Source organism: Hippocampus bargibanti, linkage group LG09, assembly GCF_051943395.1.
Source record: "Hippocampus bargibanti isolate YZ-2025 linkage group LG09, ASM5194339v1, whole genome shotgun sequence".
Classification (NCBI taxonomy): domain Eukaryota; kingdom Metazoa; phylum Chordata; class Actinopteri; order Syngnathiformes; family Syngnathidae; genus Hippocampus; species Hippocampus bargibanti.
The window spans coordinates 17,869,130-17,893,219 of record NC_142742.1 but is presented as its reverse complement, the minus strand read 5'-3'; the positions used below and the strand labels follow the sequence as shown (position 1 = coordinate 17,893,219).

The window sequence follows — 24,090 nt, the reverse complement described above, 5'->3', positions numbered from 1 at the left end:
TCTCCACCCCTTTGCACAGAAGCCAGCCTGAGATCAATTTACACAAGCATAGCTGACCTACTTTTACAGTGACAACCTTCAGCTACAACTTCATTTTGACGGCTTCCGAACGTCGGAGATGGTCGACAAGATGGACCTGGAGCAGGAGAAGCGGCAGTATTCTATCCGTGGCAAGCATGTTCTCGTCATTTGTATCACGGTAGTAATCTGCTCTTTGGCAGTGGGTCTCGGGGTGGGCCTCTCAAGGTCTGATGCGACCACAACAACCCCACAGTCTACACAAGCCCCTACAGCAGAGCCTACACAAACTCCTCAACCTAGTAGGGGGCCCTGTGAGCCTTCCATTGACAGCAGTGGTGAATGGAAGAACTTTCGGCTTCCTGACTATGTGAAACCGATCCATTATGACTTGCTGCTCGAACCAGACCTTACCGATGATACCTACACGGGTACTGTGGATATCCAAGTGGAAGTCAGTAAGCCCACCCGCCATCTGTGGCTCCATATCAGGGAGACGTTTGTCAGTGACAAGCCCAGGCTAAAGCTGCTGGACAGGCAGGGACAGGAGAAGCACATTTCAGTCAAGAGTTGCTTTGAATATCAACCTCAAGAATATGTGGTAGTGGAGGCTACAGAAGAACTGCATGTCACAGGCCCTGGGGAAGTGTATGTGCTCAGTTTGGAATTCCAAGGGTGGCTAAATGGCTCCTTGGTGGGATTTTACAGAGTCGTTTACACCGAAAAAGGGATCAACAAGTAAGTCAAATCTTTTCTTTTTGTTCAAACATGTTGATAACTGCTTTTTTGATAACTAATTTAAAACAGATTCTTTACTTACAGACAGTGTATTGTAGGTGTTTCAAATACCTGACATGTTTCGGCGTCTACTTCCGCTTTCTTGATAAAATGACTATTTGGTAATGTGACTATTGTACAGTGTGTTCTATTGATGTTGACCATCCAATGTGCATTGATAAGAAAGTAGGGGGGTTTGCAAGGAAGACATTTGAAAACATATTAACTCAGCACACAAAGTAGTTTATAGTTCGGTTACCAATTAGAAATTAGGAATGTCAACATAAGTAAGGCTCAGCTACACATACCGGAATATGGGTTCACAGTTGATGTTTAAGGACTATTGTTGCATTTATTCCATCAGAAAGATTGCTGCGACTGATCATGAGCCAACAGATGCCCGAAAATCGTTTCCCTGCTTTGATGAACCAAACAAAAAGGCCACCTATAAAATCTCTATCATTCATGACGCGACCTATGACGCTCTGTCCAACATGCCACAAGAGGTAAGGTATTATAATTGCAACATCTAAAAACAATATCATCCATGCCAAACAAAAATAATGCCAATTGGTGTAGAAACCAAAACTGTGTTTACAGAGCAAGGCACTTCAATAAGTGTTCTACGGCTCATGAGTTCAATCTTAATATTCTACAATTTATTGACTGCATTCTCTCTCTGTAAACTGTGGGGAGAGATGTCAAGGTGATGGAGCTACAAAACATTGTCAGTCAAAGAGAAAATACTCCAATGTGCATGCTAAACTGTGCTAATGAATGTTTTCCTAATCTTTCATATGGTAGGGGGTGTTTAGACCAACTTCAATTTTGCAGGCTGAATGACATGCACATTAGCCTCATTCGGCATTTCCACTGTCTGTTCAGGGTGCCCCTGACCTTCTTCCTGGCAATAAAAAGAGGACCTCATTCCAGAAATCCGTTCCAATGAGCACCTATTTAGTATGTTTTGCTGTGCACCAATTTGCTCATGTGGAAAGAATATCTGCCCGAGGAATTCCAGTGAGTTTATCACTTCTACTGGTGTTACCACTCTCCACTCAACTGATTTTACTTCAACCAGACAGAAAAAATGTATTCACTTTTTTTTAGCTGAGAATCTACGCCCAGCCGAGCCAGCTATCAACTGCAATATACGCAGCAAACACAACCAAGATTATTTTTGATTACTTTGAGGAATACTTCAACATGACATACTCCATTTCAAAACTGGGTATCACTGCAAATGAATAAAACAAAATAATGGTGTAACGATGTCACAAAATTGGTCATGTGCGTTTTTTCTAGACAAGATAGCCATCCCTGACTTTGGCACTGGTGCAATGGAGAACTGGGGACTCATCACCTACAGGGAGACCAACTTGCTGTATGATGAGAAACAATCTTCCTCCTACAATAAGCAGAGAGTTGCGAGTGTCATTGCCCATGAGCTGGTCCATCAGGTAATCATTTTATGAAAGCGGAAATTAGAATGGCAGAAACATGAGAACCATTGCTCAACTCAACAAAACCATACCTTTCATTACACACGTCGAGATGTGTTTTATTTGCTTTTTTTTGGTGGGGGCGAGATGTTAAGAAGACAAATCCATATATTGTATATTTCAGCCCTTTATTTAAGCTACTTCTTAACAAATGAAAGGAAACATTTTGATCTAGTCTCTTAAGTATCATTTGGAAATGTTGCGGTTGCTCTTATTCTTGCTATGCAAAGATAAAGAGATTGTTTGAGTCATTTGTAGTTCTATGACCTGATTATCAGTGGATCATTGAATATTGGTTTCTGAGAGAACAGCAACAAGAAGTTTGAACCAAAGAATCACTCTAGTAGTAAGTGAAGTTTTATGGACTTTTGAAACGTTGCGGGAAGGAAGCACTCGGCGCGCTACTCTGGGGCTCTGGGATGATTTTGTTGCGTCATCAATCGGTGGAGCGGCAAATAAGGCCCTCCAGTATTGCATTTGGCATTAAAGATGTGTTTGATTCATTGGACAAAGTTTTAAAGACATGAAGAAGTACAGTACACAAGTAGGTTTTCAGTTACAATCCACAATCACTGCCTCAGTATTTGAGCTGCATCCAGACCCCATTTTGTGTTTAGAGGGTGGTTCTAGATTTTGCCATTGTCCTGTGATTCATGGAATGTATTTTGTTTGCTTTGTATGTGTGTGTGTGTGTGTGTGTGTGTGTGTGTGTGTGTGTGTGTGTGTGTGTGTGTGTGTGTGTGTGTGTGTGTGTGTGTGAGAGTATGTGCATGCATGGAGGTGTGTGTGCACTGCATAAGAATGTTTATATTGAACATGCTTGTGCAATGAATTATTCCTGAATTAAAAAAGAAACGAGAAACACTTTGAACAGAGTAAGTGAAAGGCTGAAAAATAATTATTTTCCCAATACTCAGATATACATCAAGCCTTGGACTCCTCGAGAGAGTACAAAAAGGAAGGAGGCATCAGATGGGTCATTTGTAATAAAACACATAAATGATTGTCTTTTATGACACAACCCTTTTATAGACAATAAACAGACAATAAACCTTCGCCCTGTGTAGTACGATGTCATAAAATCATTTGTCTGAAGGCTGATGACAATCAGATGATCCTGACACGCTTTTTATTATCTATTCTTTAGTAATGCCACCTAGTATTCACTAGGGAAATGTGAAGGACATAATTATTCTCATTTCAGAATAATTCTTTTTCTGAAACAAACAGTTTTCTGTGAGACTATATTTGATGCTCTCCTGATGACTACAACCCAACTCAGTCTTACTTTAATTACATTTCAGAAAACAAGTCCTCTTTGAGTAAAATTACAACAACTTTCTATTAGTCCATCAGACAAAGTTGAAAGCTTGAGTTTGAGAGGGTGATGCACTTTTTATCTCACGTTGCATTGAATATTTCATTTAGTCTGTTGTTGTAGCGTTAGTTGAAATAATAGAGTTTGAAAGGTGGTAAAAACTGTTCCATGTTATTTCTCCGATGACGTATGAACCTCTCACACCATAAGAGCAAGGACATAAATCAGATAGGACACCATGAGTCATGCTTATCTATGTAATATAAAGTATGATCAATTCAACATGTTTAACCTGTTGCCACTTGAAGGCTAATAACTTTTAAACTCTCAATTACATATATCATCTGCGAATGTGAATGAATCGTCTGATTTGCACATCACGTCAGCATCTCTTCAGTTATTATGCTCTTGCATTTTCCATTAAAATAAGACTTCCGCTTAACAAGAAGTCAAAAGTAAAGGTCTACTACTAAACTCGTAGTCCTTTACACTCTGTAATTTAAAAGTACAGCAGAATTAAGCAGCTTTTCAGGTGACGAGTACCAGAAAGAGGAGAGTACATTACACTCATTCTGGAAACTCCTTCATTGGCTTCCTCTGGGTTTTAAATGATATCACATGGTTCTTCTTAATTATGAAGGCCTGATGTTGGCCCCTCTAATTGATATTAGTTTACTATATCAAGCTTCTCAGGCCTTCTCCTTTTAGTCATACCCAGGGTCAAAATTATGGTCTATGGCATCGTTCAAGATCTCTCGTCCGTGAAGCCCCTCGTTTTCTGCAGTAATTTTGTCCCAATACTTTTGAATCCCAACAAATGATGGCACTCTGCATCTAATGACTGTGTAATACAAACACCAAATGCTCTATATTTGTGAAGCCTTTTAAATTCACTCCCATTTTGATTATTTTATCCTAAATGCATTTTGATTGTGTGAAGATTTAAAAAAAGTACTCAAAGGAAAACCGACACCATTTTTTGTTTCCTGACATCAGAAAAACGTTTTCTAGCATCTAAAATACCTAAAACATGCAGGATGATATTTTTAGTCAAATGCAAAATGACTTAAAGTGTGCTAAATCTGCAAAAAATTGAGCTGCGAATTGGGGATTTTCAGAAAGTTCCGCCCCCAGTTCGTGACGTCACGCCAGGACGTCTTGCCTTGTTCTTAGAATCAAAACAATGGCTTCAGAGAGTTCAGATTCGGAGGAAATGTTTTCTTTCTACTCCAGTTATAAATATGATTCAAATAGTTCTGAAGAGGAAAGCATAAACGTTTGCAATCGATTATAGAAGTTCTTCCGTATCAATTCGAGCCGTCTGGACTCCAATGTAACGCTCAGAAAATGCACAAGATGGCGTCCAAGCTCCGTTGGAAATGGGCTGATTTGTCTGCTGGGAATTTGTGTCAACCTCTGTATGGTGTTATCGCAATTGATAGTCTTGGTGCAACACACAATAATTCACCATCGCGTTATGTGTTTTACTTCTAATTTCGCCATCAACATGGCTCAATACGATGTTTTCAGACCAAATAAAGTACCCAAAATGCATTGTGTGTCGCTTTCTCGGGCAGGGGCATTCCTGACGTGACGTCACATCAGGCATCGTCATCAACTCGAAAACAAGACTTCCTGAATATTCAGTGCGAGTCTTAAAACGTAAAATATAGCTATATGCGGTGAAATCTTTGTAAAATACGCTATGTAGAAGTCATTTGAAGTGATTTTACAAATTATGGACACAACTTGTCCGGAGACGTCGGTTGTCCTTTAACTGCTTGCTTGCTTGATGGTCAGTGAAATACAGTTATTTTTGCATTTATATAGTTGTTGATTTATGTTGATGTTTGTTTGCAGTGGTTTGGGAATATTGTGACGATGGATTGGTGGGATGATTTGTGGCTCAACGAAGGCTTTGCCAGTTTCTTTGAGTACATTGGCGTGGAGATAGCAGAGCCCAGCTGGCACATGGTAATTTAGCACAGAGAAACAAGTCACTTCCGCTACCTTGATGCACTGACTTCTCTCTCTTCCAATGGGTATACAGAGAGACATAATGATCATCAATGATGTGCTTCCGGTAATGTTGGATGACGCCCTCGTCTCATCCCACCCCATTATTGTCAATGTCTCATCCCCCGCAGAAATCACCTCAGTGTTTGATGCCATATCATACAGCAAGGTTTGACGATGGCAAAAATTCCCCCCTGGCATGACTTGAGAGAAATTTAAGATTCATCAAACTCTATGTTCTTCCCTGTCTAGGGGGCATCGATTCTCAGGATGCTTGAGGACTGGATGGGTCAAGATAATTTCAGAGCTGGCTGTCAAGTACATTGCCTCTCGTCTGCAACACTAATTCACAGACTTTGGGGTACATTGGTACCTCTAATTAGGAAATGCATGTTTTCTGGAAAAAAAAATAACAAAACAAAAAAACTAGTACAATTAGTGTCCTAATCTATGTCAAGCCCTCCAAAACTCAGGAATAAATGTTTTATGAAAGATAAAAATACATCAAAATATACTAGAAAAAACTTGTATTCCAGCCCACTAGGTGAGCGCTTAGCACATTGACCTCACAATGCAGAAGCGCTCACCTGACCAGTAAACACTTTTTTTTTGAGTGATTCACGTTTATGTAAAACACCTCATGACCCGAAATGTGATCTCCCTATACACTTCCGCGAATCTCGCTAATAGCCAATTGCCAAGTTTTTAAATGCGCTTATAAATTGAATGTATTATTATTATTATTATTATTATATAAGTATTCAGAAAACTTGGAGCTGCAACTAGCAGCCCATACTGTATTTTTACCTTTTCTATCTTGAAGATAAAATATTTTACAATTAAGTTTTCACAAAATTTAGGATGAAGAGACATTCATAAGTAGCGGTACCACTGTATTTAGTTGTATTCGAGAACCTTTGAATATGTAATCTCACTGAATTCTTCTTTCTTGTTTTTGCAGAAATATTTGAAAGATTACTACTTCAAGAACGCTAAGACCAAAAATTTTTGGGCGTCTTTGGCAGAGGTGCGTTTCAGTCTGGCCCTTTTTTTTTTAATGATAGAGTCTTTGTGTTCTGGTCGTGAAATAACAGACATTTTCCTCTTGATAGGTGAGTTCATTACCGGTTAGTGAGGTCATGGACACATGGACGAAGCAAATGGGTTATCCAGTGGTGGATTTGACTGTCACAGAGGCAAATGCCAAACTTTACCAAAATCGTTTCCTCCTGGACCCTAATGCCGATGCCAACCAACCTCCCTCATCCTTTGGGTAAAAATACACTGAAACAACATTGAATATTTTTTACATCAGACAAAGCGAATGGTTCTACCTAGCGCTAATAGATAAAGACGCAAAACACTACAAGCACGTCCGAACTCTTGAAAAACATTGAAAATAAATTGGGGGTGAAAGTTTGACAAAGAATATCCAGGGAACTGCCATGATGTTTGGACTAGAGACAGTGCCACTGAAGAAAAGACAGGAGGCAGAGCTGGAGGTAGCAGAGATGAAAATGTTGAGGTTTTTCTTTGAGAGTGACCAGGAATGAGTTTATTAGAGGGGCAACTCAATAACATTAAAATAGCATCAATGAAGCAGTCACTACTCAAACAAACTGAGACGCATAGCTGATGGTAAGTTAAGAAGCAAACGTCACACAGGACAGAAAAATAACTCAATAAAAATCTGATTGTAACACAAAAAAACTCTGTATGTTGAGTTCTTGGACTCACAACCTATACACTATGAAGCCGTTGTGCTAACCACTCGACTACCGGTGTTGGGGTGGGCCGACCAGGAATTAGTATCTTAGAGGGACAACTCACATTAGAGGCTTTGGAGAGAAAGTCAGAAAGGCCAGACTGACATGGTTTGGACATGTCTAGAGGAGAGAGAGTGACTATATTGGAAGAAAGATGCAGCACTTTGAACTGCCAGGCAGGAGACCGAAAGGAAGACCGAAGTGGAGGTTTATGGATGTTGTCAAAGAGGACATGAAGGTAGCTGCTGTAAGAGATGTGGATGCACAAAACCGGGTCAGATAGAAGACATTGATTCGCTGTGGCAACCCCTGGAGGGAAAAGCCGAAAGGAAAATAAGATGTTCAAGTGCCTTCGAGTACCTGAAAATTTAGTTATTTTGGATAAAATGCCTCTACTCCTGAATGGGAAATCAAATTAAATTTGAAGATTGAGGAAGAAACGTGTTACGTGAGCTCATCTTGTGCATTTTCGCCAATTTCTTCCCCCCCACAGATACAAGTGGACGATACCTATAAAGTGGCACTCCGTGAAGAGCAATAAGAACATGTCAGTCATGTTTGACAAGAGTAGCACAGGTAGGATAATGTGCTTGATTTGTAATCATCAAGGTTATTGGGGACAGGGATTGTCGTGGTCACACTGGACTGACTGTACACCTAATTGAAAGGCTGATCCAGAAATGTAGAAACAGACAATGATCGGAGTTACATAATTTTAATTCTTTATTTATCTCGTAATGTGACTTTGTTTAGAATTAATGATTGACATTCAAGTTCAAGTTAAAGAGGTATCAGACTGCATCTGTCTCCATTTCAAGTGTGATAAACCTCAGATGGCCAACTGGGCTGATAATGTTTTGCTCACAAGCAATGCTTGAGGTTTTTGCTACTACTAACGATGGTCGGCAAATCCCTTTGGAATTATCACCAAAAAGTTCAAAATGTCCACACATCATCCATTGATCTAAACATCCATTTTGTAAGCCGCTTATCTTCGCAAGGTTTGCAGTTATGCTGGAGCTTATTACAGCTGTCTTGAGGCACCCAATCTCCAAGCACAGATAGACAACCAACCCTTTGTGCTCACACTTATACATAGGGACAATATGGAGTGCCGGATAGGTTGCCATGTATACTTTTGGAATGTGGAAGGAAAACTATAGTAACTGGAGAAAACCAACACAGCCACTTGGAGCACACGCAAACTCCACACAGGAAGGCTGGAGGCACATCAGACCCTGCACTTCTGCACTGTGAGGACAACATGCTATGATAATTCGTCTGTGTAAGCTCTCAGTCGTATCTATGTCGATGCTATGATAATAGTGTTGCCCCCTCATATTCATGTTAGTTTTACATTTTTAAAGCTTAGCAATAACAATAAAATAGCATCAATGAAGCAGTCACTACTCAAACAAAATGAGACGCATAGCTGATCGTATGTAACCATAAGAGTACGAGTTAAGAAGCAAACGTCACACAGCAAAGAAAAAAAATAACTCAATAAAAATCTGATTGTAACACAAAAAAAAAAACTCAGACAAACCTGAGTTCTTGGACTCACAACCTATACACTGTGAAGCCGTTGTGCTAACCACTCGACTACCGGGCCGACCAGGAATTAGTATATTAGAGGGACAACTCAGATTAGAGGCTTTGGAGAGAAAGTCAGAAAGGCCAGAATGAGATGGTTGGGATATGTCCAAAGGAGAGAGAGTGACTATCTCGGAAGAAGAATGCTGAACCTTGAACTGCCAGGCAGGGGACCGAAAGGAAGACCCAAGAGGAGGTTCTTGGTGGTTGTCAAAGACGACTTGAAGGTAGCTGGTGTGAGAGAAGAGAATGCATAAAACCGTGTGAGATGGAGGACACTGATTCGCTGTGGCGACCCCTGAAGGGAAAAGCCGAAAGGAAAAGAAGAAAATTCTTCATATGTTCATATCACGATACATTTTAGTGAAATATCCTAATCTCACTTGGTTGATCAAAAGTAACATTTTCTTTTCCACTCATGTTTTTCAGAGCTTGTTGTCAACGACTACTTTCCTTCAATGGATGGCCTACTGAAGATTAACAATAATCATGTTGGATTCTACAGAGTCAACCATGATGCTCAGATGTGGAACGTCATTAACCAACAGCTTCAACACAACCACTTGGTAAACTCAATTCATAATACACTGGTACCTCTATGAGAAGGTTTCTTCAGCCGTTATATAGGGCCGAAACTACCAGCAAGACTTTAGTTCGCTGACGAAGCATCTTGGATAAGAAGCGAAACGTCCGACACCTTCAAAGAAGTACAGATGACGGCTGAAGAAACCTTTTCATCGATGGACCACTCTTGTACGACTGAGAGTTTACACAGACGTGTCCCAGGTATTATGTATAAGGAGGTGCAGATGGTGTGTGAGGAAATAACCTCCGTGTTTGTAATCCTCCATCAGGTCCAGCAAGTTTGTTGCTCTTGAGGCTCTCATCGGCTTAACAGGTCTAAGAATAAGATGATGGGGTGTTGAGGCTTATGAATGGTGTCTGGTCTGGAAGATTGTCCAGAATGTGAGATGATCGGGTTTGTGGCATTGATAATATTATCAAAATGGTTTGCCCAGCAAGAAAGGATCTCAAGTTGGTCCTTAAAGAGTGCAGAGCCATCAGCACATCACACTGGAGCACGTCTCCACTTTCTAGGGCCATACAGTGCTTGGATGGCATTGTAGAATCCCTTGGTGTTGTTCCAATGTGCCAGATATTGGATCTCATGTGCCTTCTGCAACCACCAGGTGTCCTCCATGAGACGGAGTGCTCGCTGGGTTGCTGTCCTTGCTGCAGTAAAGGTTGCTTTCCAGGTTAGAGAAGTGGGGAAGGACAGGAGAGCTTTGTGGGCTTCGTGTTTTACTTTTAGAAGTGTCCGTATCTCATCTGAGTTAGAATTGAACCAATCCTGGTGTTGTTTCCTAGAGTGTCCTAGCACTTTCGCAGCTGTGCTGCAGATAGCCTGATGCAGAGCTTGCCAGTCAACCGTGTCCTCGGGAATTTTGTCAAGGTTTTCAGCAAGGAGTTGATGAAAGTTGGCTTAATGGTGGGGCCATTCAATGTGAGCCTTTTGGTTGGACCTGGCCCTGGACAATGAGGTTGTATGCTCATGAGGAGTTTAGATCTGACCATTAGGTGGCCAGTCCACCTGTGTGACAATGACAATGTGTCAGCCTTTTTATTCTTTGAGAAGCACTGCCATACAGTAATTTAAACAAAAGAAAGCTCATGACGTTTTCCTTCTTCAACAGGAGTTTAATGCAGCTGATCGCACTAGCTACATTGATGATGTGTTTGCTCTATCAAGGTAAGGTATGGGACAAAATGACACGGTCCAAACAACATGTTCACGAAATATGTGGCATAAAATGTGAATTTGAACCTCATTGTTTAGGGCAGACATAATAGATTACGGCCACGCCTTCAACCTTACTACATATTTAAAAAATGAGACAGAGTACATCGTGTGGGACCGGGTAGCCGCCTCGATCGCCTATGTTCAAGACATGCTGTCAGGCAATCCTGTGCTCTTCCCCAAATTTCAGGTGAGTCAACAGTAAAGCTCATTTGCATTTAAGATCAGGTAGTAACTATTATTGGTCTCCCCGTTGTGAAATTCCCGATATACTGCAGCAAAGCTATGAAAGGGAGAGGAAAATAAAAAGAAGTAGAAGAACACAATATCGGAGCTGCTGTAAAGGCAGCCACTCCCGTGGTGTCATTTTGAAGTCAAAATTAAGTATGACACAACAAAAAATACACAGACAGTCATACCATTTTAAGCACTTTTATACACCCTCTTTGTTGTATGAAGCAGTTATAGATGAGAGTATAGAGGAGAGTATTAAAGTCCATTTCACCAGTGGATCAGGGATGTCATGCTAAAAATGTGCACACATCTGCTACAAGCTAAGTTTTGAAAGCAAACATGAAGCTGTAGCATCCATTGACGAAAGTAGATTGTCTCATATCCCCTGTCCCACGTAATCTGCTTCAATTTCAAGCCGCGACTCCCAGTTCTATAAGCGCATCAACGCTCTGCGCTGACGCACCTTTCTTCTTGTCGTCGGCTCCTCATGCCATGTATACATCCAGCCGCAGACCGTTCAACACCGACCGTCTCCTCTACCCAAAACAAACATGCGAATCAAACCTCTGAAGATGGAGGACACTGATTCACAATCAACACCCCGTCCGCACGACGCAACACAATGTAACAAAACAAAACACAAGAACAACAAAAAAGAAGCAAGACTCATGAGAGCACTTGATGACGGCTGGCGACTCGGGCTTCATGTTGGATTTCAATTTCTGAAAGAATGTATGCCCATCAATTTCGATCTATAGCAGTTAAAAACACGCCTCTCATTGCACAAAATAAATAGGAAAAAAAGGAAATCTTATTTTCCTTTTGGCCTTTCCCTTCAAGGGGCTGCCACAGAGAATTAGTGACCTCAATCTTCAGAGATTTGATTCGCATGTTTGTTTTGGCCAAGCTTTTGCATCGGATGCCCTTCCTGACACAACCCTCCATATTTATCCAGTCTTGGGACCGGCACAAGAAGACACTGGCTTATGTCCCCTTGTGGCAACAGAATAAGCAACTATGAACTTAATAAAGATGAAGATGCTCAGAAAAAGGCTCACAAACACAAAATGGTCATCGGCACAGCAACATTCAAAAAAGCAAAAGTATACTCACCAAAAAAGGAAATACATTCTACAAAAACAATTTGGACCTCACAGTCGTCACTGATTGGGCCTAAATATTAGGGGTGTTCACACAGCAACTTTGGCCCCGTAGAGCGTTCACACGTAGAATGTTATACCGGTCAAATAAAAAATACAACAGCTGGATTAGAAATGCCTTTTGTGCTTCACCCTGATTCGTCAATTCATATGGAAAAATGATCTATCTAGACAGTTTTTATTGACATATGGACAGGTTTTTGCATCAACAAATCAAATGTTGCATTGGCATTTGACAGATCAAGCAGGTATGCCTATGACCATCCTTAATTACTCCTGTTTTCACTCCCCCTACAGAAACTGTTCCGTGATCATGTAAAAGCAATTTCTTCAACACTTGGATGGAATGATGACGGAACACAGACAGAGAGGTTTGGCTAGCTCAGCAATCATATGACAATCGTTTCATCATAGTTACAAGTAACATTACGGCATATATATATATATATATATATATATATATATATATATATATATATATATATATATATATATATATATATATATATATATATATATATATGGTCATAGATAAAGGGGAAAGGAATGTATGGATGTAGCGTTCCCGAGTGATCGAAACATCAGAAAGAAGGAACATGAGAAAATCGAGAAATACCAAGGGCTCAGAGAGGAGCTGGAGAGAGCCTGGAAGGTAAAGGTGACAGTCGTGCCTGTGGTGGTCGGAGCACTCGGGGCAGTGACCTCCAAACTGGACGAGTGGTTGCAACAGATCCCGGGAACAACATCGGATATCTCGGTACAGAAAAGCGCAGTGCTGGGAACAGCACGGATACTGCGCAGAACTCTCAAGCTTCCTGGCCTCTGGTAGAGGACCTGAGCTGAAATGGGGGACAGACACCACCCATGGTGGGTGAGACGAGGATTTATATATATATATATATATATATATATATATATATATATATATATATATATATATATATATATATATATATATATATATAAAGTCAGGACCGCTACATCCACGACAACGGCTTTCTTTTCCCCTTTATCTATGACCACGATATCTGGTTGGTTGGCCATTACCATCTTGTCAGTCTCTATCTGGAAGTCCCACAGGATCTTTGCTCGGTCATTCTCCATCACCTTGGGAGGTGTTTCCCATTTTGACCTTGGGGTTTCCAGTCCATACTCCGCACAGATGTTTCGGTAGACTATGCCAGCCACCTGGTTATGGCGCTCCATGTAGGCTTTCCCTGCCAGCATCTTACACCCTGCAGTTATGTGTTGGATTGTCTCGGGTGCCTCTTTGCACAACCTACACCGTGGGTCTTGTCTGGTGTGGTATATCCCTGCCTCTATGGCTCTGGTGTTCAGGGCCTGCTCTTGGGCAGCCAGGATGAGTGCCTCTGTGCTGTCCTTTAGGCCAGCCCTCTCTAGCCACTGATAGGACTTCTTGAGATCAGCCACTTCTGCTATGGTTCGGTGGTACATCCCGTGTAGGGGCTTTTCCTCCCATGATTGTCCCTCTTCCATCACCTCATCCTTTGTTCCCCATTGTCTGAGACATTCTCTGAGTACATCATCCGTTGGGGCCTTCTCTTTGATGTATTCATGGAGCTTGGATGTTTCATCCTGGACAGTGGCTGTCACACTCACTAGTCCCCGGCCTCCTTCCTTACGGCTCGTGTACAGTCTCAGGGTGCTGGACTTGGAATGGAAGCCTCCGTGCATGGTGAGGAATTTTCGGGTCTTAACATCTGTGGTCTGAATCTCTTCCTTTGGCCATCTTATTATTCCTGCAGGGTATCTAATCACTGGCAGGGCATAGCTGTTTATTGCCCGGGTCTTGTTCTTGCCATTGAGTTGGCTTCTGAGGACTTGCCTCACTCGCTGGAGGTATTTGGTCGTAGCCGCTTTCCTTGTTGCTAGTTCGAGGTTGCCATTGGCCTGTGGTATACCGAGGTACTTGTAGCTGTTTTCAATGTCTGCTATTGTTCCTTGAGGGAGTGAGACCCCTTCAGTGTGGACTACCTTGCCCCTCTTCGTCACCATCCGACTACATTTCTCCAGTCCGAATGACATTCCGATATCACTGCTGTAGATCCTGGTTGTGTGGATCAGGGAGTCTATGTCCCTTTCGCTCTTAGCATACAGCTTTATGTCATCCATGTAGAGGAGGTGACTGATCGTAGCTCCATTTCTGAGGCGGTATCCATAGCCTGTCTTGGCGATTATCTGGCTGAGGGGGTTCAGTCCTATGCAGAACAGCAGTGGGGGGAGTGCATCACCTTGGTATATACTGTAATGATATGAGCAAATCGTATTTGCATGTTCTACTAGTGATGCCTGGCTTTAGATCAAAGGAGCATGCGCGCTGCTGCAAGTCAGTCTGATGAGAGCCTACGAGAGCCACCCATGTCAATTAATAATAATAATACATTTTATTTCAAGCGCCTTTCAAAACACCCAAGGACACTTTACAATAAAAACAATAGAACACAGCACATAACAATAAAACCATAAGTAAAATGATAAATAATAAAATAGCAAAGAGAATTAGACATTGAAAGCAATTTTAAACAAATGGGTTTTGAGATGAGCCTTGAAAATAGGGAGGGAGTCAATATTACGGATGTTGGGTGGGAGTGAATTCCAGAGTTTGGGAGCAGAGCGGCTGAAAGCTCTGCATCCCATCGTGGTGAGACGGGCAGAGGGCACATAGAGGTGAAGGGAGGATGAGGATCTGAGGGACCGAGAGGGAACAGAGATTTGAAGCAGGTCAGAAAGATAGGGAGGAGCAAGGTTATGGATGGCTTTGAAAGTAAACAGAAGTATTTTGAATTCGATACGATGTTTAACCGGTAGCCAGTGGAGTTGCTGGAGTACAGGGGTGATGTGGTGAAAGGAGGGGGTTTTAGTGATGATCCGGGCTGAAGAATTTTGGACGAGTTGGAGTTTATGGAGAAATTTCTGATTGACACCGAAGAGAAGTGCGTTGCAATAATCGATGCGGGAGGTGACAAGACTGTGGATAAGGATAGCAGCGGAGTGAGGGGTGAGCGAGGGACGGAGACGGTTAATATTACGGAGGTGGAAATAAGCAGACCGAGTAATGTTATTAATATGGGAGTGAAAGGATAGTGAGCTATGGAGGATGACACCCAGACTCTTGACCTGAGAGGAGGGGGACACGGTAGAACTGTCAATGGTGAGGGAGAAACTGTTAGTTTTGTGGAGGGTGGATTTGGTACCGACAAGAAGAAGTTCAGTTTTTTCACTGTTGAGCTTGAGAAAGTTATGGGAAAGCCAGGATTTAATTTCTGAGAGGCAACATGAGAGGGATGAAGGTGGAAGAGAGGCGTCGGGTTTGCTGGAGAGGTAGAGTTGGGTGTCATCCGCGAAGCAGTGAAAGTGAATGCCAAACTTACGGAAAATATTGCCAAGAGGAAGTAGGTAGATAATAAAGAGAAGTGGCCCCAGGACAGACCCTTGAGGCACACCAGAGGATACCGGGGAGGACCGTGAGGTGAACGAGTTGATTTGGATGAATTGTGCGCGATCAGAGAGATAGGAATGAAACCAGCAGAGTGGGGTGTGGGTGATGCCTAGGGTGGAAAGTCTGTCGAGAAGGATAGGGTGGGAAATGGTGTCAAAAGCTGAGGTCAGGTCGAGAAGGATGAGGATGGAGAGTGAACCGGCATCGGCTGCCATAAAAAGATCATTCGTGATTTTTATGAGAGCCGATTCAGTACTGTGGCGGGGGCGGAAACCAGACTGGAATTGTTCGTAGAGGTTATTGTGAGTGAGGTGTGAGTGAAGCTGGGACACAACTGTCTTTTCAAGAATTTTGGCGATGAATGGAAGGTGGGAAATTGGACGTAAGTTATTGAAATCGTTTGGGTCTGAGCCAGGTTTTTTCAAGATTGGAGTGACAGCTGCGGTTTTGAGTGGGATAGGAACAATTCCAGTTGATAATGAGGAGTGAATAATGGTAGGAATAAATGGGAGAAGAGAGGGTAGGCAGGACTTGATAAGGATAGTGGGGAGGGGGTCGAGTTGACAGGAGGAGTTCTTGGATTTGGTGATAATGTCTGAGATTATAGAGGGATGGGGGAGTGCAAAAGTTTGGAAGGAGTAGAAAGGCTGGGAGAAGGGGGGCGGACAGAGGACCCGAGGTGCTGATGGATTTTGTTGATCTTTTCGCTAAAAAACATCAGCAGAGTGTTGCATGTCTCAGAGGAATAAAAGTGTGAGGGGAGAGAGATAGGAGATTGTGTGATTTTGTGATAGAGGGAAAAGAGGGCCCGTGAGTTACCAGAATTGGAATCAATGAGTCCAGAGTAATATAGCGATTTTTGTATATATATATATGTATATATATATATATATATATATATATATATATATATATATATATATATATATATATATATGTATATGTATTATCTCCTTCTTCTCAGCGACTGTGATTTTATTTTGTGTCTTCTTGGGCTGAACACGAGCCTGTGGTGTGTTTTTTTCGGTCCCATCATAGTAAAATTATCAGCAAAAAGCTCTAAGTAGGCGATCGACGTGTGCATTCAATGAGAGGGGGTGTGCAAAGTAGCGCCGGCTGGAGCGCTGTTCGGTCATGTGCTTCCGCCGAAGATCACTCCACCAGCCGTGGTGGGTGTGTATTATAAAAATAGTGCTTATTATAAGGTTTAATTTTCATAAATTTGACGTTCTTAAGACGAAAAGTTTGTAAGATAGGGTGTTTGTAAGTTGAGGTCTCTATGTATGTATGTATGTATGTATGTATGTATGTATGTATGTATGTATGTATGTATGTATGGATGGATGGATGGATGGATGGATGGATGGATGGATGGATGGATGGATAGATAGATAGATAGATATTTGGTTCCGGTCCATTCTTGGATTTGACCATGCGTGACTGTTTATCAAGTAATCATTGGTTATTTCTGTCAGGTTACTGCGGGAAACAGTGCTCAGCGTTGCATGTCAAATGGGAGATCAGGAGACATTGAATCAAGCATCAGAAATATTTGACCAATGGATTGATGGAACTGTGAGGTTTGTAACTGTCTTTATGTGAGTATTAGGTTTATAGGTATGTTTTACTTGAAGTGCAGCACTTAGTATCTTATGGGATTGTTTTTAAATGCAAGAAAAAACACTTGAGTTGTAACTTTGTCCAAATCTGCATCAACTACGTTTTTCACAATATGATAACACTGTCTCTCCTTGGCAGCAACCATCTGCCATTGCGAGTCAGTAAAATATTTGTATTTTAATTTTTTTCCAGCAATGTCGCGGTGAACCTGAGGTTGCTAGTATATCGTTATGGCATGCAAAACTCTGGCACTGAAGCAAAATGGAACATAATGTTTGAGAGGTACAAAAACACCTTCTTGGCTCAGGAGAAGGACAAGCTACTCTATGGGCTCGCATCTGTACAGAATGTAAATCTTCTTTGGAGGTAAGTGAAATATTATCGTAGAATAGTTTGAACAATCGATCAAATTGAGAAACATTTCTTCTGTGTTATATTTGGTAGTATTGTAAAGGGGAGGGTACTGTGATGTCTGGTGCTTGTTAATTGCGTGTTTGAGGGCTAAGCTACTTGAAAGTGGGTGACGCTATATCGAGAAGGAACAAACCAGATGACAGAGACGAGCCAGATGAAAGAGAAGGGATGAGCCAGATAAGAAGGAAGTCCTCTCTGTTACGAGAGAGTATTTGCAGAGCATGAGCGTGAGTTGTAGCCAGCAGCTACTTCTCTATGTGTGTGGTAATTGCTACCTTTGTTTATCAAAAAGCCTGACCAGCTTACCAGACTGTGCTCATCCTTTACTACGCTGAAGGGCATTACAGTATATTCGATCGACAGTAACTGTGTAAATCTCGAAGCAAAGTGATTTGAAGTTAAACTTTTTTTCAAATATGCTGTATGTGCATCATCATCATTTCAGACGCAGAAAAACAAATAAATAAAGGAATAAATAAATAAATAAATAAATAAATAAATAAATAAATAAATAAATCTACTTCTTGATTGGCTGATTGGTAGTTTGTTAGCTGTACAGTTGATACTAGTGTAGAAAAAAAGCATGTGCATTGCTCATTAGTAAAGCATTCAATTAAAAACTTTTTTTAAACAGACTCCTTGAAGCCTCGAAAGATAAGACTGTGGTGAGGAACCAGGATCTGTTCACTTTGGTGAGATATGTGTCCTACAACCCACTAGGCCAGACCATGGCTTGGGATTGGACTACACTCAACTGGGAATACCTTGTTAACAGGTTAGTGTTATAGAACTGCCATTTATCAAAATTCTTCCATTCATCCATACAACACCATCCATCCATCGATCCATCGATCCATCCATCCATCCATCCATCCATCCATCCACAGCACGGAATTGCCTTGTTACCACAATGTGACAGATATCTGTTATTCTGTTGATAATTGACAAAATAATTTTCTTTTGATAGATACACTCTCAATGATAGGAACCTTGGCCGCCTTTTGAATCAAATCTCAAGCAAGTACAACACAGAGCTGGAACTGTGGAAGGTTAGGAATATTCTGTATGCAACTTAATGCCCAATGTTTCTAAATGTCTGTAACTGCATGTGTCGTAAACAAATGCAGAGTCATTGCTCTTGTTTGCTTTTCTTTTCAAAATTCTTTTAGTATTGGTCTGGATCAGTGACAACCACTTTGATTCCAAAGGACACTTTTGCATATGCGGCAGCATCTGAACGAACCCTACCCGTTGAGTGTGATTCCAGCTCTCGAATGAAAATGTCAAAATGCTGTTTAGCAAGATACAAATCAAAATTTCGATGACAGTAATGTTTCACGTATTGCAGTTATGGACACCGGGACCCTACTGCTATCAGTGAAAAATGGCAAAGTACGATTGGTTCCCTTCACTCTGATTTTTTGTCCAAGTGTATGTGGGTACCAGCATGTATAAAATATGCAAAGAGTAATAATAATAATAATAAGACATTTTATTTCTAAGCGCCTTTTAAAACTCTCAAGGACACTTTACAGTATTTATACTCTTCCCGGAATAACCAACCTAGCCCGCCAAGTCACATATCTATCCTTGACATTCAACTCCAGTCTGTAAGGATGTAATGACAGACCTTCCTCTGTTGGCCACCCTGTCAGGCACCAGAGATGTACCTGAAAGAGTATCACATCCTTTGCAGTCCACTGCTACATCAGTACAGGTGTCTGTGTAAGCTCTCAGTCGTACAGGAGTGGTCCATCGATGAGAAGGTTTCTTCAGCCGTCATCTGTACAAATTTGAAGGTTTCGGACGTTTCGCCTCCTATCCAAGAGGGTTCGTCAGCGAACTAAAGTCTGACTGGTCGTATCGGCCCTATTTATATATCCCTAATGTCCAGACATGGCGGCGCCACTCGTTTGACGACAATGAGGTTAAAATCTTAGCGAAAAAACATAGATGGTTTGAAAGGGGGGTAAAAGAAGCGATTCTTATAAAACAACAAAATCATTCATTAAACCGGTCTGGTGGGGTGAGATTCAATTTGGATCGTTCATACAATAGCCTGCGTTGGCAAAACAGGTTAGACAACATTCGTAATGCTGATGAGGTGATACCGGTGGGAGTGGGGCAAATAGGCCAGTCGTTAGTCAGGAATGTAGGAACAATCAGTGGGGCCACAGGGAGTGGTCCTCTGCTCCCCCCCAACCTGACAGTAGGGACCTATCATAGGTGTGTCCGGCGCCGCCATGTCTGGACATTAGGGATATATAAATAGGGCCGATACGACCAGTCAGACTTTAGTTCGCTGACGAAGCCTCTTGGATAGGAGGCGAAACGTCCGAAACCTTCAAATTTGTACAGATGACGGCTGAAGAAACCTTCTCATCAGTACAGGTGGGGCATCCGTCACTTCTAGCACATGGTCACCCTATTCGTCCTGCTTGAACTGCGGCAGCGGCAGTCTGCTCAAAGCATCTGCATTTTCCGGCTTGTAGACAATCTTGTATTTATAGGCTCTCAAGAGAAGAGCCCAAATCTGTACTTTCAGTGACGCCATCTGCAGTTCTGATTCCTTCTCATGGAAAAGAGAGAGCGAAAGCTTGTGGTCAGTGCAAATGGTGAATGATCGACTGTGAATATACTTGCGGAACCACTTGATCCCAAACCTTGCCAAGGCCTCCTTGTCAAGCTTCAAGTAGTTTTTTTCCTTCAGGTGTCAGCATGCGTGACATGAACGCTAAAGGCTTTTCACTGGAGTCTCTTCTCCAGGGTCAGGCAAAAAATGATAGCAAAAAGACAGCAAAATGCTCTACTCTTCCTGCCTCCCCACCACTAAAGCCAGTACCTGTTACCACCTGATACCAGAACAAAAAAACAACATTGTCTAACCCAGTGGTTCTTAATCTTGTTGGAGGCACCGAACCCCACCAGTTTCATATGCTAATTCACCGAACCCTTCTTTAATAAAAAAAATATATGATTTTTTTTTAATGGTGCACGAAATGAATTGTGCATTAATATCACTCTGTTCAAATAACAAAACAAACACAGTTCATGAACTCAAAATACTTTCAATGACTGTGCCCACTAACTGCAGACTAGACTGAGGGGTGGACCTCTACGCCAGAGAGGGCTAGAACTCTGCACCGAACCCCTGATACCAACTCACTGTACCCCTAGGGTTCGATCGAACCTAGTGTAAGAACCACTGGTCCAACCTATAACGAGCGCACCTGGTACGACCTACCTATCTCAACCCAAAAAAACTTAAATAAACCTCTCTAATCTTCACTAGCTTTCCCTGGTAGATTGAGCCTTCCCAGGGTTACTGACATAAAAAATAAAGGCAAAACAACAAAGTGGTAGTTGTCTTTCCATCACCTGAAGACTAACTTGACCAGGTTACACTCAGGACTTACCTAATGTGGCAACAACTACCTGGCTTTCTAACCCATCTAGGATAGCAAACAAATTCAGATGTCTAGGGGGAAAAAATAACTAACTAATCAACTAGTTAACAATCCCGGACGAGCTCCCAATTTATGTTCCGGCATGGCATAGCCAATTACTTAAAAGGGAGACCAGACACAGGTTGGTTCTAAAAGAATTATGAATTCATCTAAGGTAGTCAATGCAATGAACCACACGGCCACATGTCTGGTCTTGGCAGGCAGATGAGCAAGAGAGAGCCTGAACCAGCCACTATATATGTATGTGTATCAACTGGAAGAAAAGTAGATAAGACTTGGTAGTGGAATGGGGAGGTGCAAGAGTGTATACAGAAAAATAAGTTAGCAAAGAAGAAGTGGGACACTGAGAGGACAGACAGGAGTACAGGGAGATACAGCGCACAGTGAAAGTAAAGGTGGCGAAGGCCAAACAAGAGGCCTACGATGACTTGTATCCATCCATCCATAAAAAATACCCTGCGACTGTAGTGTCCTTGAGAATTTTGAAGTGCATATATATATATATATATATATATATATATATATATATATATATATATATATATATATATATATATATATATATATATATATATATATACACACACACACAGTAAAGTCTCGTTATATCGATACTATTTCTATGACAGTTAGGACGGCGGAAAAAATCATTGGCACCGCCCTACCCACTCTCGAGGACTTGCACACTGCAAGAATCCAAACTAGGGCGCGGAAAATCCTACTGGACCCTCCGCACCCTGCCCACCACCTTTTCCAGCTACTCCCCTCAGGCAGGCGCTACCGATCCATGCGCACCAAATCCAGCAGACATTTAAACAGCTTCTTCCCCCAAGCCATTAACTCTTTGAACTCTTTCAACAGTAGCCAAAATGGAACTGTATAGTGCCACTTAGCAGTTTTTTTGACAACGATACTAGTGCAGCGTGTTCTACCGGAAACAAATTCCTTGTGTGTCCTACATACTTGGCAATAAAGATGATTCTGATTCTGATTCTTTACTGTATACCGCATATAGATATATATATATATATATATATATATATATAGTATATATATATATTTTTATATATATATATATCGATATATATATATATATACTATATATATATATAAAATAAAGGTTTTCTGATTCTGACCTAATGTGACATTGTGTGTTGACCTTACAGATGGAACACTTCTTCAGTCTAAATCCCAATGCTGGTGCTGGGGAGATGCCAAGGCAGCAGGCACTGGAAACTGTCAGAAATAACATTGAATGGATCCGGACAAATGAGAATGAGATCAGAGTGTGGCTAGAGAGCAATGTCTTCTAACAACCTAACATATTTCAGGAAAATCAACATATTTTCATTGTATACAAATTTACTTCCGCAGAAAAATTCAGATGACTTCAGCCTGTTTAGAATATGCAGTACGATGCTCAATTCACCGGAGTTTTCTTGATCGTTTTAAAAGGCACAAAAAATACACATTATTTTGGTTATCAAATTACGTGGTCGGTCATGGACATGTACTTGGGGAGTACTAATTTTGACCTTAGTTTTGATATAAACCAACATTTGTTTGTTGCAAAGTGTCACTGATTTTTTTTCTAAATACACAAAATGTGTCAATTAAGAACTATGTCACACTGAAATTTGTGTTGATTTACTTTAACTCTATTTCACCTTTTCTTGTGAAGTTAATTGCTGATTTTTGCTGACTGTGGAACCTGGGAAGTCTTGGACAGAGCTCTTTGTGGTAAGCAAGACCTGGTTGGTGAACGAGGGGTGACGGTGGACCAAAAACGATTGATGTCATTCACACTCAAATTGACTCTAAATGATCCAAAATATGTTCCTAAAATGGTTCCGAGCGAAAGTGTTTTTACGTTACATGTACACCCCATCCAATTCATTCCTATGGGGCGAATTGGTCAGGTGGCAGCCATTCAACTGAAGCATTGTACTCACCACCAAGTTTCCGTCAGACACAAAAATCCCTCTAAATATGGGTCTTATTTGACAGCTATCGGGCATTTAACAATGAATCCGAGTGGAAGCAACGACAGGGGGGGTTCCTTCATCCGATTCGGGAAATTCCCTCAGGAGATTTAGATCGACCCCATGTCGAAAAACACGTGTATGTATAGCGCATAAATGCCTTGGCGCAGCGGATATGCCAACAACTGTTGTCAAGGCGATGGGATCAAGGGCACACCACAATGGAATCATTCCCTGCATCTGGTAAAGAGCAGAGGTCGAAATGTGTCTCAGGTCACGTTTTAGCTTCACGAGCTGACAGCTACGTTTGCCGCGGCAGTGGTGCTTCTGTGAAGCGGCCGCGTGAATGCGGGAAAAATTCGCCGGGATGTTTGCCAATCGCGGAGGTAACATATTCTCACCACTGCCATGCCAAAATGCGGTCGAATCTTCCACGTGTTGTTGAAGCAACAGCAGAGATTGGTGATCATAAACCAATCAGGACTCAGTTGTGAAAAGAACAAGCATTGTGGAATGTAAAAAGTCTCGTGAAGTCATTGACAGAATTGTGTTGGTGGGTTGAAATATGAGAGACCCCAAGGCCAGTTGTCAGTTTGAGTGGTGGGGCGGGATGTGTTTTACTTGTTTTGAGAGAGGAGACGGCCTGTGCAGTCAGGGTTCAGTTTGGGGCTCTGCAGTAATCAGGTCAGATATGGCACAGTTGTTTTTATGTTTTTTTTCAGGACCTTGGGTTTACTACCTGGTCCCAGGTTGACACACCGGGTTATTCTGCCTGTATACTGTGAAATCAACCAATGTTTGAATGATGCCGTCAATGGGTGGCAGCTGGGGTTGAATTAGTGGACGTGGTTTCTCAGTCGTCGTCAGAGGGTCACTGACCCCAAGGCGGATATGTGTGCAATAATTACGCAAAAGTGTGGCATTTATCTTTTAAAAGCATAATTATAACTAGCAGAAGCATTCAT

General features: G+C 41.7%; 1 protein-coding gene across 1 annotated transcript; it reads left to right on the top strand.

Annotated features, from left to right (window-relative positions):
* The first annotated feature begins 102 nt into the window (after positions 1-102).
* enpep (glutamyl aminopeptidase) lies at positions 103-22,766 on the top strand. Its single transcript, XM_089004366.1, has 20 exons — positions 103-756; positions 1,160-1,301; positions 1,681-1,815; positions 1,906-2,026; positions 2,101-2,255; positions 5,476-5,589; positions 5,666-5,800; positions 5,884-5,949; positions 6,593-6,658; positions 6,744-6,904; positions 7,891-7,973; positions 9,420-9,556; positions 10,685-10,740; positions 10,828-10,978; positions 12,480-12,553; positions 17,118-17,222; positions 17,455-17,628; positions 18,311-18,451; positions 18,644-18,725; positions 22,310-22,766. Exons 1-20 carry the CDS (start codon positions 119-121, stop codon positions 22,454-22,456), a joined length of 2,883 nt encoding a protein of 960 aa, XP_088860492.1. The 5' UTR covers positions 103-118; the 3' UTR covers positions 22,457-22,766.
* Positions 22,767-24,090: the final 1,324 nt, after the last annotated feature.

What these genes read in the sequence shown, in the direction of transcription:
- enpep (XM_089004366.1), top strand. Translation starts at nt 119, where the DNA reads ATGGTCGACAAGATGGACCTGGAGCAGGAGAAGCGGCAGTATTCTATC. An exon ending in CAGAGCCCAGCTGGCACATG is followed by an intron (nt 5,590 to 5,665) that starts GTAATTTAGCAC and finishes ATGGGTATACAG; the next exon opens with AGAGACATAATGATCATCAA. An exon ending in CAGAGCTGGAACTGTGGAAG is followed by an intron (nt 18,726 to 22,309) that starts GTTAGGAATATT and finishes TTGACCTTACAG; the next exon opens with ATGGAACACTTCTTCAGTCT.